The sequence below is a fragment of the Mytilus galloprovincialis genome, chromosome 13 (genome assembly GCF_965363235.1).
Source record: "Mytilus galloprovincialis chromosome 13, xbMytGall1.hap1.1, whole genome shotgun sequence".
Taxonomy (NCBI): Eukaryota; Metazoa; Mollusca; class Bivalvia; order Mytilida; family Mytilidae; genus Mytilus; species Mytilus galloprovincialis.
This window is the reverse complement of record NC_134850.1, coordinates 66,778,778-66,796,339: the sequence shown is the minus strand read 5'-3', so window position 1 is coordinate 66,796,339 and position 17,562 is coordinate 66,778,778. Positions and strand designations below refer to the sequence as shown.

General features: G+C 31.9%; 1 protein-coding gene across 1 annotated transcript; it reads right to left on the bottom strand.

Moving 5' to 3' along the window:
- Window positions 1-1,133: 1,133 nt before the first annotated feature.
- Window positions 1,134-12,892, bottom strand: LOC143056179 (uncharacterized). The gene is made up of 5 exons (XM_076229262.1): window positions 12,884-12,892; window positions 6,235-6,305; window positions 4,933-5,036; window positions 3,622-3,678; window positions 1,134-1,367 (listed from the first exon to the last, which is right to left on the bottom strand). The coding sequence occupies exons 1-5, from the start codon at window positions 12,890-12,892 to the stop codon at window positions 1,264-1,266; spliced, it is 345 nt and encodes a 114-aa protein (XP_076085377.1). The 3' UTR covers window positions 1,134-1,263.
- Window positions 12,893-17,562: the final 4,670 nt, after the last annotated feature.

Genomic DNA, 17,562 nt, shown 5'->3' with positions numbered 1-17,562 from the left:
GTTTCATACTGAAATTTGAACCGCATTAACCCCTATTCCGTCATCTTTGGTATACTGTTGGCGAGAGTTAAATGATTCATTAAACCCCGTGTATTTTAAAGGGCATATGTCAGCAGAAATCTTGCAGGAGCTTGTGTTTTCATGTAAGGGAAAATCTTCATGTAAAAAGTCATGTGTTTGTTCACAATAAAACATTGTATATTTGGAGCATTGCTCCTGTTAAAGGTCAGAATTATGTTCCTTGACAGATGAACCAGAAGATACTTCTGGCTGAATTCTGCTGTGTGGATCTCTTTGTTTTGATTTTTAATTGCAACTATTTTTGAGGTATTGCGTGGTTTTGAGTTTTTGTTAATTACATGAATGAGCTTTTGCAAAATCGAGCGTCACTGATGAGTCTTTTGTAGACGAAACGAACGTCTGGCGTATATATAAAATTTAGTCCTGGTATCTATGATGAGTTTATTTTCATGATAATAGGCTTCAGGTAAAAATTATCATTGATCATTTATGGCTGAGGTTGAATGTCAGCCGGTAAGGTAACTACTGTAACTGAAACAGAATATTTGTCGATTTTGTATAAAAGAACAAGTGTTTGAAAAACGCCAATTTTCAGAATACATCGATAATAATAATAATTTTGTTTTTACATTTTTCAAGATAATTCATTGTATCTGAAATTTAGCTTAAATTGTTGTATATATCTGAAAATTTTGAAAATATTGAAGAAAAAAAATAATAACAGAATTTAATCTTTGATCTTAATTTATGCAAAACTGTTACCACATTTCTTTTTGACGACATCGATATTTCAAAAGTTCTCATTTTTTTCCGAATCCAATGATATATAATATAGCCATATAGTATGTTTGACGATTAAATCTAAAAATTATTGTGTCTGGTCACCGTACTATTGACTGTCCCTCTGGTATCTTTCATTTTTTTTTCTTTTTTTCATATTAGCGTTTTAATTTTGTGTGGCATGAATAAGTAAAAATATTTTACATTTCCTGCAAAAATGATTTGTCTACTGATATGCATTAAATGAAAATACCAAAAAGCAGACAATCAATATGATATGGCACACATAGAGCCATGTTGAGATCAATTTGGAATGAACACATTTAGTTAGATTGATATACGATCGAATCGAATATCTGACAAATATGAACACTTCGAACTATTGACATTCGTTTTCTGTGATCCAAACACACCACTGTCTAAACTATTTGATCCACTAAATTTCGGGTTTGTCTCTAATTTTCAACCAAAGCTTTTGTAACTGTTACAAGCTCCTCTAATTTCGTGATTGAAATACTCTAAATCGCTGACAATGCTGTCAGTACTTGTATTGCTACTGTATAAAGCTGTAATGAAAGTATAACTATTGTAATATTTCTGTTGTATATGTTCAATTATTAATGCTGTCTTAAACTGTAGAAAAACTAGATCTATTGCACAATTTCTGTTATATATCATGTATATGCACAAATATTACGACTGTCCAAAACGGTATGGAAAGTATATATATTGTAATTTCTGTTATATTAGTTTAACTATTACGAATGTCTAAGGTCGTAAGGAAATTATATGTATTGTAATATTTAGGGAATATATGAGCATGTTTTACTGTAAAGAAACTATATCCATTGTAAAATGTTTGTTTTTTTTTGTATTGCGACAGTCATAAGATGGAAAGAAATAATATTAGTCGTAATATTTCTGTCAAATGAACATATGCAAAAAATCTAAAACAGATTTATTAGCTAGTAGACAATTGTTATTCTTGAATTTAATTAAGTCATCTCTGTCCACAAAATATACATTGTTTAAGTTGTTATGGGATAAAAGATAGGCAATTTATTTTCATCTGGCAAACAACATGTTATAGTACTCATGTGCTAGTCAAGAGGTAATTAAAACCTAATTATGGATAATGCCCCTTATTTTCTGCTCTGTCCTATATATAGTTCCTCATATTTTAGATTTGACAATCAATGATGCTGATATACAACTTGTAACGCCGTTTGTAAGACACAAATGATGCACCTACCTGACCTTCGGAAATTATAAATTAAACACTTTGTATGGTAATGTAACTGTTTGAACATTCTACAAAATTGTACATCAGAAACAATGTAAATTATACTAAAATAAAAAAAGCAACTCTTAGGCCGTGGTCTCATTGACCTAAATTCGGTGTTTTGTTAAGGTAATTCACACGTAAACTAAACACAATCACGTTCCAATTGATAAAACTCAATGTTTACATCTAGTTTGAATTATGTTTTGTTGTACATGCAGTCGATAGTCAATGTAGAACTTGTGTGGTTCAGTGTACAATAAACAAGGTATTTCGAACATGAATTTTACCATGTATGTTTAAAGAATAAACTTTTTTTTTTATTATAAAATTGGTATTAATAGCAATTTTTTATGTGTATTTTTACCGAATTATTTGTCTAAACTCGATATATTAATTGGTTTGTTATATAAAAAAGGGAGCAACCATTTAACTACATACGGGAAGGGTGTTATGGTTTTTATGTTCGACACAGATTATTATTTTTCGCACATAGCACGAACAATTTTATTTACATAGAATCAAAGTGATCAATCAAATACTTTTATTCAGAATTTAACACTGTACGATATGGGGAAAATCTGGATTCAGAAATATTTTTTCCCCTCATTGAACAGAATATTTTTTCATCAATTTTAGAATCAGAATATTTTTTATGGAAAAAAACACCACCCTTTTTTAGTTGAATGGTCATTCCCTTAACCCCTAATTCAGACTCAAAGCATCATCATTGCCGAACACATAATTCATTTGAAAATGTCTTCCCGAATTGACTCGACGTGCACAGAAATATTTGACACGGATCTTAAATAAATGCATTACTAAAACATCCTTAACATATCAATCCTTTGTCCTCGTTTGTAACCTACGTGATTTATTGCGTTATAAGTTGGGGGAAACAGAAGAGGCGGGTTCCGGAGGTTGGAACCTCCTTTGTCGAACGGTCAATTTTATGAACCCCATGCATTTTATAAATGCCTTTATCCGCCTCTGATAATCGAGAAATCTGTAGTATCTTTGAAATAGTTGCGAATCATCAAAATGTCCTCCATCACTGCTAGAAAAGCTGCACAAGAAATTTTGTTTCGATTCTATGTAATGAATATTTAAATGAAATACAGTTTATAAGTGCGAACAAAACTTATACACAGGTAACTAAACCAGGCGTATGGATGTGAACAAATTTAATGTGAGAACCAGTGTACAATACATTAAACTAGTTGTAAACCTGTTTACTGTACATGGCGTTTGGTGTGAACACGGCCTTAGATGGTGTTTCGTTTTAAATTTTGATGTGTTTGAGCATTTGATTTTGCAATTTGTAAAAGGACTTATCGTAGTTATTTCCCTGGAATCGATATTTTGTTCTTGTGTTACTTTTTAATATTGAATCTGTGTGGATTATGAGTGATACAGAGTAAACAATATATACATGATGAAAGAATTGTACTTGTAAATCATTACTGAGGATAAACACATAGTTAAATGTTGATAAATCAGCAAATTTAAGATAGACACATATGTACTGACATACATACCTAATTTATTCATTGGGATATACTCCCCAGATGCCAATAGATAGGACTCCGTCGTATCTACAAATATAGATTATACTTAAGACAATAACAATCAAAACCAAGGAGTAAAAAAAGACTCACAAAACCAAAGGACATTTACATCAACAGTTATAAATAATAATTAAGAAACAACACGAACTAAGAAGCGGAAGTGAAATCAGGTGCTCCGGAAGGATAAGCATTTTCTGCACCGTATACGGCACCCGTCGTGTTATTTCTTTGTTCAGTTCGGTAATGATGGAAGGATATTATGACTGAGGAAGAATATCGGATATGATTTCTGACACGCTTTTGTCATAATGGCCAATCAGCTCATGATGGCGACTGTAAAATTTCTTGAGTGATAACCTTAATTTGATTGATTCAAATCCCTGCCTTAGCAACTTTTGAGAAAGCAGTATTCCTCGTTCAACAAAATCAACGTACTTTGAGCTATCTCTAAAGTAACGTATTAATTGAGACACATATACTCCATATGCTGGTGCCGCTGGGATGTTGCTACACAGAAATGGAAAGTTGACTTTAGGAAAATTAAAATCATCGCGTTTGTCATAAATTTTGGTATTCAACCTACCATCAGTAGTCATTTCGAGAAAAAAGGTCTAAATATGAAGTAGATTTATCTGAGTCGGTGGTATCTTAAATTTATCTTATTGATATAGAGAGTTAATATTCTTACTATGTATATATTGTGTCGTTTTGTATGTGTTGTACGATGTAGGGAATTACTGTGTGAGATTGCCAGTCATAAACATAAGAACCCTACTAGCATAGAGCTGATTAATTTCCATATTCACGGCTTTAACACATTTTAGTTGTAAAAAAGTGTAGCGATGTGGATAACAAGTCGAATATAGGTAAGGCCGTACGGTGACCTATAGTTATTAATGTTTGTGTCATTTTGGTTTTTTGTGGATAGTTGTCTCATTGGCAATCATACCACATCTTCTTTTTTATATATATTTCCCCGAGATAGAATTTTCTTATACTTAGCCAAAAAGAAGATATTACTGTTCTCTTTTTAAAAATATATTAATAAGACTGGGTCACCGTGTTATTTTTCAAGCTATGAGTAGTTGAAATTGCCTATATTTGCTTAGAAAAACACATTTTTGTGCATAAAAAATATCTATGCGATAGAATTTTTAAATAAATTGCAAGCAGATAGGTTATTTAATATGATTTAAGAAAATAAAAAAATAAAAAGAACATGTATTTTATTTCTATAAGTCAACATTAATTTCATAGATCGCATTATAATGTAATACTTACCATGACTCCAGCAATTTCCAGCTAAAACGATCCCAAATTTCCTTATACAATACACAGATATGGCCACCAAGAGGAAAACAATTATAACACATAGGACAACAATGCTGTTAAAGTATATATCAATAACATAAACAATAAATTGAATGAAAACATGTAAAAATGTCCGTCATATATCCTAGTGTAAAAATGTCCGTCATATATCCTAGTGTAAAAATGTCCGTCATATATCCTAGTGTAAAAATGTCCGTCATATATCCTAGTGTAAAAATGTCCGTCATATATCCTAGTGTAAAAATGTGTTAATATATATATAAAATTGAGAATGGAAATGGGGAATGTGTCAAAGAGACAACAAACCCGACCAAGTAAAAAACAACAGCAGAGGGTCACCAACAGGTCTTCAATGTAGCGAGAAATTCCCGCACCCGGAGGCGTCCCTCAGTTGGCCCCTAAACAAATATATACTAGTCCAGCGATAATGAACGCCATACTAACCTCCAAATTGTACACAAGAAACTAAAATTAAAATAATACAAGACTAACAAAGGCCAGAGGCTCCTGACTTGGGACAGGCGCAAAAATGCGGCGGGGTCAAACATGTTTGTGAGATCTCAACCCTCCCCCACACCTCTAACCAATGTAGAAAAGTAAACGCATAACAATACGTATGTCTACACTACAGCAAACAGGAGCTAGGTAGAGGATATCACCAAATATGAAAATGTTGAAAGGAGAGGCAAATTTAAAAAAAGAAGTATCAAACAGTTTATTTATTTAACCATTGTTCTCAACACAACTGGTTGTGCAATCATACATCACCTTCTCAAGCACACTAGAAAGAGGGTAAGTGTTGCTCAATATAACGTTTCCATGTACGTTCTGCAATAGGATCGTATGTTTCGTTGAAAATAAAAAAAACTATGGCTTTGTTATAACAGCAGAAAGTAAAATAACAAATAAACCGAACTCTGACTAAGATTCAAAAGGAGATTCCCTTTGGCCAAATTGAAAGCTTAAACACAGCAAACGAATGGATAACAGTAGCGCCATCGACATCCTATTTGACTCGAAGTTTAAGTTGTGTCGAATTTTATTACTTTTTTTTAATTGGCAATATTTTCTATTTTAGAAAGAGTCTTCTCTGTCAGATTGACGAATCCCTACATTTTCACCTGTATGTAACCAGGAGAGTGTTGTAAATCTCGTATGACTGATTGTCGTTCAAAAGTCTATTTTGTAGGACAGAGTTAACCATTATTTTATTTTCATTTTTAGATGTAGATTATAACAGTATTTACTCACACAGGTACTAGAATGTGGTCATCATTGTTTTCACTTTCCAGTAAACCTGAAAATAAGTTGGTTTGTAAAATCTTTAATATATGACCACACAAAGGAAGGGGTGCAGTAACATTGTCACAATTAATCTAATTATACATCTTTCGCCTAAAGAAATGTATATAATTGAAAAAAAATAAGCATTCGTGTATCACAAGCCAAGTAGTCAAAACTTCTGTGCTGACATAAAATATCATTTAAATGGTCATAGTCATAAATGAGCAGTTTCAAAACTTTCAAGTTTTCCATATACTGAGGTTATCATACACCAGGAATGGCAGTAGATGTAAGCAACTATAAGCAACAGTATATCCTTTAATAATGAAAGAAACCCCATACTGTATATGCGGTAATATATGTCTGTTTAGAAAATTAAAATTTTTCGACCTTTTCTGTCTTCAAGGTAACCCTGCTTGCGTTCCATGAGCTCTACATAGTAACACTATTTACATACCATGAGATCTACATAATAACACTATGTACGTACTGTCAGCTCTACATAGTAACACTGTTTACGTACCGTGAGCTCTTCAAGATAATACTGTTTACGTACAGTGAGACAAACATATAGAAGTAGGTTTGAAACATAAATTTTCACCTATCCGTTCCGAAGAGGAAATAAGATCAGGCTGCACATATCCTTGGCTGCATTGTCTACATATATCCTTTTGAAAGTTCTCAGAACATGGCAGAATGTCATGACCTGCAACAATTAAGCACAATATTTACAAAATAAATGCGTCCGAATCGCCTTTCTTGGTTTTCCTTCATCAGGGATGCTCAATGTATAAATATTTTTCAAACCCATAATACATTTTGTATTTCATGAATGAAAAAAAAAATATCATTACGTTGTTTAGTATCGAACAATTTGAAACGATAATAAAATTTTACACATAAAATAAGGTATTTTACCAATGAATAAAATTGAGAATGGAAATGGGGAATGTGTAGAAGCGACAACAACCCGACCATAGAGCAGACAACAGCCGACGGCCACCAATTGGTTTTCAATGTAGCGAGAAACTCCCGCACCCGGATGTTTTTAAGAATGTTTTTTTATGATAATGTAAAAATGAGAATGGAAACAGATGTGTCAAAAAGACAACAATCCGACTTAACAGCAGATAACAGCCAAAAGCCACAAATTTGTGTCCCACACAGCGACAAAATCCATTAGCATAGCATTATTTTATATTTGTGTTCCACTGTAACGCTTACACAACAGTCCAGGTACCAGGATTATAAGTTAATACTCTCCAATAGAGACCTTATGACGTATATTCGTAGACGTTAAAAACTATAAATAGTTTACTCTATATTGTACCTATCATAGAAATCTAAGACAGGAATAAGACAAAGGCGAAGGAGAGCCGTGGTGTAGTGTTGAGCGCAGCGGACTACTTACATAAAAATTTTGGGTTCGATCAGCGTTGCAGGGAGAAACTGTTCGGCTTTCCCTTGACACCATATGTGTCTTGATATACGATTATGGTCCGTCGAAATGGACCGATAAATTGCTGACCCGTGTAAAGAGAGAGCCATATCGCTTGCACGTAAAAGACACCATTGTAGATTTCGAGAAGAGCAGGTTAATGCCGCTAAAATGCACAACTTGCACCCACAAAGTGAAAATGGATTAATATAAGTTGCAATCACTTGTTTCCCAATCCAATATAATTTAGTATGTTTAGACTAAGACCATTTGCAATACATACGAAATTACCAGGAGGGCAGTCATAGACCGGCAAACATTTTCTATCTAAATTCTTGTAATGTGTATAATTCATGGAAACCTAGAAATAAACAAAGACCTGTTGGTGACCTTCTGCTGTTGTCTGCTCTATTGTCGGGTTGTTGTCTCTTTGGCACATGCACCATTTCCATTCTCAATTTTAAAGATCCAACTGTATATCACCAATTCATAATAAGTAACAAAAAATGTATGAATTATTATCATATTTATACTCAATGGAACTCTGAAGTTAAATTAAGTTTGGAATAGCTGTAGGATGAAAGACAAAAGAATTATCTGTTATTTGTACAACAGCAGTTGGTAGCAGAATACAAACATTGGCAATGTTTCCTTATAGGTACTGATTCTTTTAGACAATATTGTACTTGTAATCTATGGGTGTAAATTATATTCCTTATTTTATTTATTTTATCAACGTTTTCCTATATGTACTATACCCTTTTATTATCGTATCAGTGTTCATAGCACTTAAGATGACCGAAACAAATGTTTAATACGGAAACGAAAACATAATTAAACTAAAATTGTTCTGTTATGAGGAAAACGCCTTTTTATTTTAATAAATCAGTTTTGACCACGCAAGAGATAATTTCATGAAGTAGGGTATACATTTATCATTCTTATCCGATGATCTTCAAAAAGAGAAAGGAAAAAAACTTCTCACATATCAACGTTTGAAGAGTTGCCAAATAATATATTTATCAAACTATTTGGCAATTTGAGTTGATGGGATAATGGGCAGAATGTGACAGAAAATTCAAAGTTTAAATAATAAATATATAGTAAGAAAATAAATGCTTTTCTAAAATATATATTTAATTATTTTTGTTTAGCATTGAATATAATCAATAGATGAACAAGTAAATCTATTTACATTTTAAGGAGGTATGGGTGTCTTTCGCCATCTTAGATTCTAAAACAAAAAAGAAAAAGAAACCCTAAGGTTCACATTTTCTATCAAGTAAGCAAACTTTGATGCAGGAATGCAGATATTTAAATTGCATTTTCATTTGGAAGAAACAGTTTATAAGAATAGAACTTAAAAATATTACTATTTTTACAAGTGTAGATTATTTTCGGTTGTTATCAAATGTTTTTAATTGACATTTTAAGAGGAGGTAACTCTAAGAATTTGCATTTTCTGAAGGAATCTACATGAATTTTCTTATTTTGTATTTTAGCCAGAAAAACACGTACGTTAACCCTATCTTTTCTTTTGATGTATAAAAGCTATATTTTCTTAATTTATTACACAATATACAATTCTATCATTTAGTTTAGGTTCTATTCACAAAAGGGTGATTTTCTCTGTATAATCCATACAAAATGTATCATTTTGTCAAAACCTGTAGCTTGAGAAAATGCAAGATGACCTATCATTTTTATTATATTTTTGAACTTATATCAAGAATACTACGTTTTGGCAAAGTATGAAGAATTCTATCATATTTATTTAAGACTCCGATACCTCCTTAAATACTTGTATTTATGAGCTCGAGGGTATGGATGGGGGTCAATTCTCTATTCTACAATTTTTCTAAGCCCTATTTCCCTGTTGTTTAGGATGTCAATTATTCTCAATTCATTATAATGTCTATATTTTTTTATATTCTAGCAACCAAGTATTTTTTATTTATTTGTTTTTTTCCTCTCTATTATCTTTAATATGCATTTTGTCCATTAGTCTGTATTCTAAAAAAAAACTCATCCACATTACAATTGTTACGTTAGAACTTTTACGCAATTGCCCCCATTAACGAACATCATGATCTGTATAGAACTGAAATAACTATATTTGGGAAAGCGGATCGTAAACTTTCACCAAAAAAAGTCCCAAAAATGGCTTTCATTTTAACATAGAGAACGACCATTTGAAATTAATGTTTGAGGATTAAAAATTCTTTTCAATCTGTGTATATGCATGATTATTGGTTTTTCGATCGAAAAATTATTTTCACTATAGCACACAATTGAAACCTGTATTTTGTGTTGCGGGATATTCTATTCATCCTGTCTTTTGCAAGGTTATATATTTTTAGCAGTCACCATGCCAGGATATTCATTTTCAAAATCCTCTTACCACTTAGAAATAAGGTCAATAAAATTGACGGTACTAATTTTCTTGCACCATATGTCAAACTGAGATTAGCTAGACGAATGTTTATCGGAGTAATGTCTTTCTAGGATAAAAACGCAACTCTTGAGCATCAATACTTTTACAACGAACGTAGACGTGTACGCTGAATTTATCTTAACGTTAAACATTTCTGAAGGTTCTATCAGTTACTTGCTGTAAGACATAATTTCTAACATTATAATAGATATCAAAGGTACCAGGCTTATAATGTTATACATCATGTTATAGATCAGTAAAATAGTTAGAAAGCCAAACAAGTTCAAAGTAACAGAGCATTGATGACACAAAATTCCAAAAAGTTGTGCCAAAATACGGCTAAGACGTACCTTTGTGTCCTTTATTCAGGAGGATTTATCCTGCAGGACCTACCTATTGTACAAATTGTTTATTTCGTTTCGTTCGGAAGAAAGAGGAACTATTTGCAACTTACAATATTGGTATATAGTATTTCTATATATGATTACAAACTCTTTAGTCAACTAGGATACATGCTAATAATGTGTTTTAAGAAATTGTGTTAAGGAGTAATGTATTTTACGTATATATTTGTGTAATACATGACAAATAAATACTTACAGAACCAACAGAACTATAAATCGTAAATAATATATCAATAGCATTGTATCATTTCCTACAAAAATAAATAAAAGAATCATTGCTACACTTGAATGATATGATTAGCTGTGCCAAATTCAATTTATAACAAGTATTTAAAATAGTTCAACTTACTTGGTGTGTGTAAGGCTAAGAGGGGAATTTCCCTAACTACTTATATATATCATAAAGTTGTCACATATTTAGACGCGTATATAATCAAATTAAATTTTGAAGTGACGCCATGATAAGAAAAATTATCATTTTTTTTACTACAGACAAAAAAGTGAAATCACAAAAATACTAAACTCCGATGAAAGTTCAATCGGAAAGTCCCTAATCACATGGCAAAATCAAATGACAACACACATCAAACGAATGGACAACAACTGTCATATTTCTAACTTGGTAGAGGCATTTTCAAATGTGGAAAACGGGGGATTGAACCTGGTTTTATAGCATTAAAAAGTAAAATCACAAAAATACTGAACTTAAAGGAAAATCAATTCGGAAAGTCCATAATCACATGGCAAAATCAAATAACAAAATGCATGGACAAGAACTGTCATATTCCTGACTTGGTACAGGCATTTTCAAATGTAGAAAATTGTGGATTAAACCTGGTTTTATAGCGCTAACCTGTAAACCTCTCACTTTTACGACAGCCTCATCAAATTCCGTTATATTTGCAACGACGTATGAACAAAATAGACATAATAAATGAAATAGTCAAAATATACGTACAGCAGTCATCACTGTATTACAATATAAAAACAAACAATTTTACAAAAAAGCACAAAAGTATCTGTCAAATTAAAAACATATCTATTGCTTCGCGTGTCTGACTTCAGAAAATTTATACGTCACAAAGTGAGAAATTTTGTCGATAGGGAGAAACACAGCTGATCGCGCTCGTTGAAGACCCTTTCGAGGCATTCGGCTGCTCTTTGGTCGGGTTGTTGTCTTTTGACATATTCCCCATTTCAATTCTCAATTTTAAGGTATACCATCTCCTTGCTACTGTACATTATGTACATATATGTTTGATACAACCTTATAGATAATGCCAACGATGAGAGGCATTTCTCGACTAACGAAAGCTAAGTGCCTAGGGTGCTGAACACAGTGATAACTTAGTTGCCAGGATGTGTCAAATGCAAGGGTTCTAGTCTTGATATATTCCAGACAGTATGAGTATTTGGACCCTACGCGTACCGTCTGGACCCTATGCGTACTTTTTCAAAATACTCATACGGTCGGACCGTACGCGTACGGTCTGACTAATATTAAGAAGTTGGCAAAGTCAATTAGATGCATATAACAGATCAATATAACTGAACTCTCAAATTTTGAAAAAGTTTAATTGTAATTGAAAAAAACAACTTTATATTTCAATGATTTAAAAAATCCACGATTATTGAATCTGTTAATCTCTTGTATTTAGCATGGCGATCACTCAGTAAAATAATTGAATTATGATTACTACAAATATTGAGAAACCTAACAAACAAACGCAAATGCTAAGGAACATGCAGGAACTGCAAAAATGTAAATGTAAAAAATATTAGTACGTAACTTGCGGTATCAATTAAGAGGAGCAAAATTAGGATCAAGATATACAATTAAACAAATACTTGATTTCAATTGTTCATTTGTTCCTTTTATCCGTGTAATTGTAATCATATTAATTAGTAAAAATAATAAAAACAATGATTGTGATTAATTTTAATTTGTTTGAATTCAACCCATATGATCTAATAACATATGTATGGTCAGCTCGTACTGGACCATACGCGTATACTCCGGTCCGGCGTATGGTCGGACCGTACGAGTATACGTATATGGTCCGGACCGTACGTGTGCGGTCCAAATACTCATATGGTCTGGGACATATATATATATATATCCTGACAATCTACATTTGTTGTATATTTAAAGCGCTTGGATTTATGTTATGTTGAATTCCATTTTATTTAGTGAAATATATGATATGCATATATAAATATTCCTTTGGTATATACATACATTTTTTCTAAAATCAGAATCATATATTTTATAGATTAGGCAAAATATATAAATATAGATATATATAAAAACAAAAATAGCAAAGGTCATCTCGTGCTTACCATCCTCATTTCTTTACAAAAAGTTTTATCAATCAGGAAATAAGAACAAAAGGTAAAAATAACCAATAATTATTACCTGTGGACGCTTTATTATGGGTCAAATACTATTATCGTACAAAACACGAAAGAAAACTATATTTACAACTTTTTCTAGGAAAATACTTAAAACCAAGAATGCTCTATTTTCTGGATACAGATATCGCTTGTTTTGGGGATGATTTATATCAGTCACATTAGAGACAAAATTTGATGTAAGGATAACATTTTAAACATTCGCCTGCATCATATAAAAATGTCTAAAGTTTACAACAGGTCTATGAAAGGTGACGCAGCTTTATAAAAAAAATCAGAAGAAATATAAAAAAAAATAAGAAGAAAGGGTATGCTAACGAGACAAATACAAGCAGAGATTAAATGACATGGACGTTTATTTCTTTTTTTAGTTAGCCTATTTGGTCGTGTTTTCATCTCTATGAACAAAGTGTACTTACAATAAGTAGTTTTTTTTAAATAAAATATTCGAGTTTATAATCAATCCAGTCAGTGTCATCAGACGAAATGTAAAGAAAATTGGTTAGGGGTACATAATGATTTTACACTAAAAGGGTGTATCCCAAATATTTTTTTCCTTACATTTTATTTTAAGAGTTGTAGATTTAAAAGAAGGAAAAAATTGAAGGCTCTGAAGGGCCTGTGTCGCTCACCTTAGTCTATGTATATATTAAAGAAAGGACACTCTCGAACATTATAGACGGGAATATTCATGACAAATTCACAACAAAAATTTCTTATTTGTTGATTTTGTAATGGGGATCATTTAGGCTGTTTAGTTGTTCTCTATCTTCTTTAATTTTTGCTCAAAACACAAAACAGGGTTTTAAAAGTAAGGGCAATGACTCCTATAAAGAATGACGGTATACATACTATATCAGTAAAAAATAACTTGTAGGATCTTAACCTGTTGCTCATATTTGTGATTTTAGGTGTATATCTATCTAATCTAACTTTATTCATATAAGGCAAATTGCAATAAAAAAAGTATCTGAAAATCGAGTCGTAAGACATTTCCAAATTGTAGGCCATGACTTGCTGATCATTTTTGCCTGTTTTAGTTTCTATCTATCGATTATAATTTTTAAGATATAATAAGCAAAAACGCCAAAAATTTATAAAATCGTATCAAAGGGTAATAAATCTTAAAAGGCGTCGACTGATAATTTCCACAAATCAAACTTATTTATAGAAATATTCAGGCTGATCATTTTTGAAATATGAAGTTTCTCTCAATCTATTTAAGTTTTCAAGATGATATGCATCTACGAAAAAAAGTAAAATTTGTCGTTTAAGGGCAATTACTCATATAAATAATTGTCTAAAAGTTTTGAAGTACATGGACAATTGGTTTGAGCTCAACATTCTCAATATTTCTGCCCTTGTCAGATTTTCTTTATTCATAACAATTATCAAATTAGACTGACTTACATTTTACCCTTATGTTTTGTATCTAGCCACGACAGTCATGTTTGTTGACGGGGTCATCGGACATAATCTTGAACTAGACACCCTTGTAATGAACGTTGGAGAATTTGGCTTAATTTGCCCCATCAGTTGTAATGCATGTCGGTCTTCTAAAAGGATGTGTCGTGGAAAATTGTCGAAAACAATGTCTTATTTTGAAGTGGGATAGATTTGAAAATGTTATGATAGCAAACTGCGATACACAGCGATAGTTAGCATAGTACACTTTAATCAAGCATGTACACTCAGAGAAGTGGTCATCAATTAGACCCAATAAGGACATGCTAAGCCTATTAAAGGATGTCCGATATGGCAATTGAATCTTAAAATCTTTATTGAAAAGTCTCTTAATTACGATTTCTACACAGGAATTGATGAGAGAATGAACTATAACATGCAGTTTGACGGACATACTAATTATGCGTTATTACATTCAGTAAATAATATTGTTCGAAATGTTTATTTGTACAATTTTAAATCTCGTTGTTGTCAGTTAGATACAACAGAGAAAAGAATTGATACATTCAAAAACTGGCCATATGACAAGCGTCAAATTTTGATATTTGCTGCAGCGGGGTTTATATACACTGGACATTTAGATACCGTCACATGTTATGCGTGTAATCAGAGTCTATATGGTAGTGCATCAGGAGACAATCGAGATAGGCTAATGAGACAACATGTTCAGTGGAGTAGTGATTGCTCTTTTCTGAATATTCAAACTGATAGCTTAGTTTTAGATTTGTTGAAGCAAAAGCGTCGATCACAGTCAACATTGGACGCCAAAGCTTCATACAGTCCCTATGCATGTGATTCCAAAATGACTTTAAGCCAGAGAACTAGTGCTAATGATATTGCAATAAAAGGGCATAACTTAATTATCAACGGGATCATGTTAGCAGAGATTGGTTTCATTATTGTGTCACGGACCGAACCTGATGTCGGAGTTGCATGTACCGAATGTAATTACATAAAATATGGATTTAAAGACATACACGAACTCGAATCTTGTCATTTAATGTGGTCTGGGGAACAGTGTCCATTTCTTCTGAAAACAAAAGGAGTTAAAGCCATTCCAAAATTCCGAAAGGATAATGACTTGAGAGTCCAATACAAATCTTCTGTCTCATTTAAAACAATAATGATCAATCGGAACCAGTAAGAATATTGATATAAACAAGTAATTTAGAATCACTAACAATACTGAAATTTATGGTTTATAAAAACATGTATATACTACAAAAAATATTTTAGAAATTAAAATGTCTTATTTTACTGATGTTCAAATCACGTCAATTGTTTATATACACGGCATAGGTCTGAGTTTTAGTGATGTGTACAACCAGCATTAAACGAGATTAGTACTTGAGGAACTTCTTCTCATACATGTCAACCATAATAACAGAAATGACTATAGATTGCATCGATGTTCTTTTTTTCAAATGTTAAAAACAAAGTGAGGTTAATGGGTCAAAGCAATTCAAACCAAATCAAATCAAATATCTAATTGAAGAAAGCAAATTTAATATATTTATTTATTATTAACCACATAAACAACCTGGCAAATATTGTTAATAACATGTAACAAGTAAAATTATCATAATCAGTAAAAGCAAAATTTGATTAATGCAAAAGCTGACAAAATGTTTCGATGTATATAAAAAGAAAATAGATACAAAAAAAATGAATATTCATGTTGTCGAATTTTTAATTCAGAAATGGAGACATTTTTATGCACTTCAATTTTTCACTAGCGAGAGTGTTTGTTCAAATTTCTGTGCTCATCAGTAAAATACCCACCGCTTTATCCTCATAGGTTTGATCAAGAAATTACTTGACCGATATGATATATCTTTATTTCAACTCACTAGAGATATTTTTAAAAACAAAATCGATATTTAGATAACAAAATAGTCCAATATAAAAAAGAAGATAGTCGATATTTTTTTGATTCAGAGTATGAAATGTCGTCTTAATGAAGATCTTCATGTTTATAACATCCACGCAACCGATCTTTTTACCTTACTTCTTCCTTTGTTCGTAATTAAGATTGGTTGTCTTCACATTCAAACATCAATAAACTACGGTTGGTAATATTCAACAGAATTATTTGCTCTACATCAAGTTTAAGCACAATGTTTTAATACAAAGCGTAATGTTCCCTATTGTTCGTTAAGTTTCTATTGTTTCTGTACTTTGTTGTTTTATTTGTCAAGCAATTAATGAAAGATTTGTTAGATTTCGATTAAAATATAATTCACTAATTTGCCAAAGGGAACTCAACTCTATAATTGAAGTGCGTTGAATTTGTGTACATCACGTGGATGATATCAATGTGACAAAGATCAATTACAGCTAAAAAAACCTACATTATACTGAGGATTGCGAATCACTAGGAAGCTATTAAACCAAGACTTCCAAATGGTGAAGTTGAAATCATTCCTTCGTAAATTTTACGGACGCCATCACGAGTTGGTTGACCGTTATGGAGTAACCGTTTCACAGATGATATCGGATATGTTCCTTATGTCGTAACAACAATACGCTTCCCTTTTCACGAATGTGACCTACCGAATTATACTATTTACCGGGTTTGAAATAACATAAGCAACACGATGGGTGTCAAATGTGGAGCAGGATCTGCTTACTCTTCCGGAGCACCTGGGATCACCCATAGTATTTGGTGGGGTTCGTGTTGCTTAGTCTTTAGTTTTCTTTGTTGTGTCTTCTGTTCTAGTGTATTTGTCTGTTTGTCTTTTTAATTTAGTCATGACGTTGTCAGTTTATTTTCTATCTATGAGTTTGACTGTCCCTGTGATATCTTTCATCCTTTTTTTTCTTCATATTAGTGTTTTAATTTTGTGTCGCATGAATAAATAAATATATAATATATTTCCTGCAAAAATGATTTGTCTACTGATATGTATTAAATGAAAATACCAAAAAGCAGAAATCAATATGATATGGAACACATAGATTCATGTTGAGATCAGTTTGGAATGAACACATTTAGTTAGATTGATATACGATCGAATCGAATGTCTGACAAATATGAACACTGAACTATTGACATTCGTTATTCTCTGATCCAAACACATCACTGTCTAAACTAATTTGATCCACTAAAGGAGTAAGGTCCGGTAAGAGCCGATTTTGTTCAT

What these genes read in the sequence shown, in the direction of transcription:
- LOC143056179 (XM_076229262.1), bottom strand. An exon ending in GACCACATTCTAGTACCTGT is followed by an intron (nt 5,037 to 6,234) that starts GTGAGTAAATAC and finishes ATACTTTAACAG; the next exon opens with CATTGTTGTCCTATGTGTTA. An exon ending in TGGAAATTGCTGGAGTCATG is followed by an intron (nt 3,679 to 4,932) that starts GTAAGTATTACA and finishes CTATATTTGTAG; the next exon opens with ATACGACGGAGTCCTATCTA.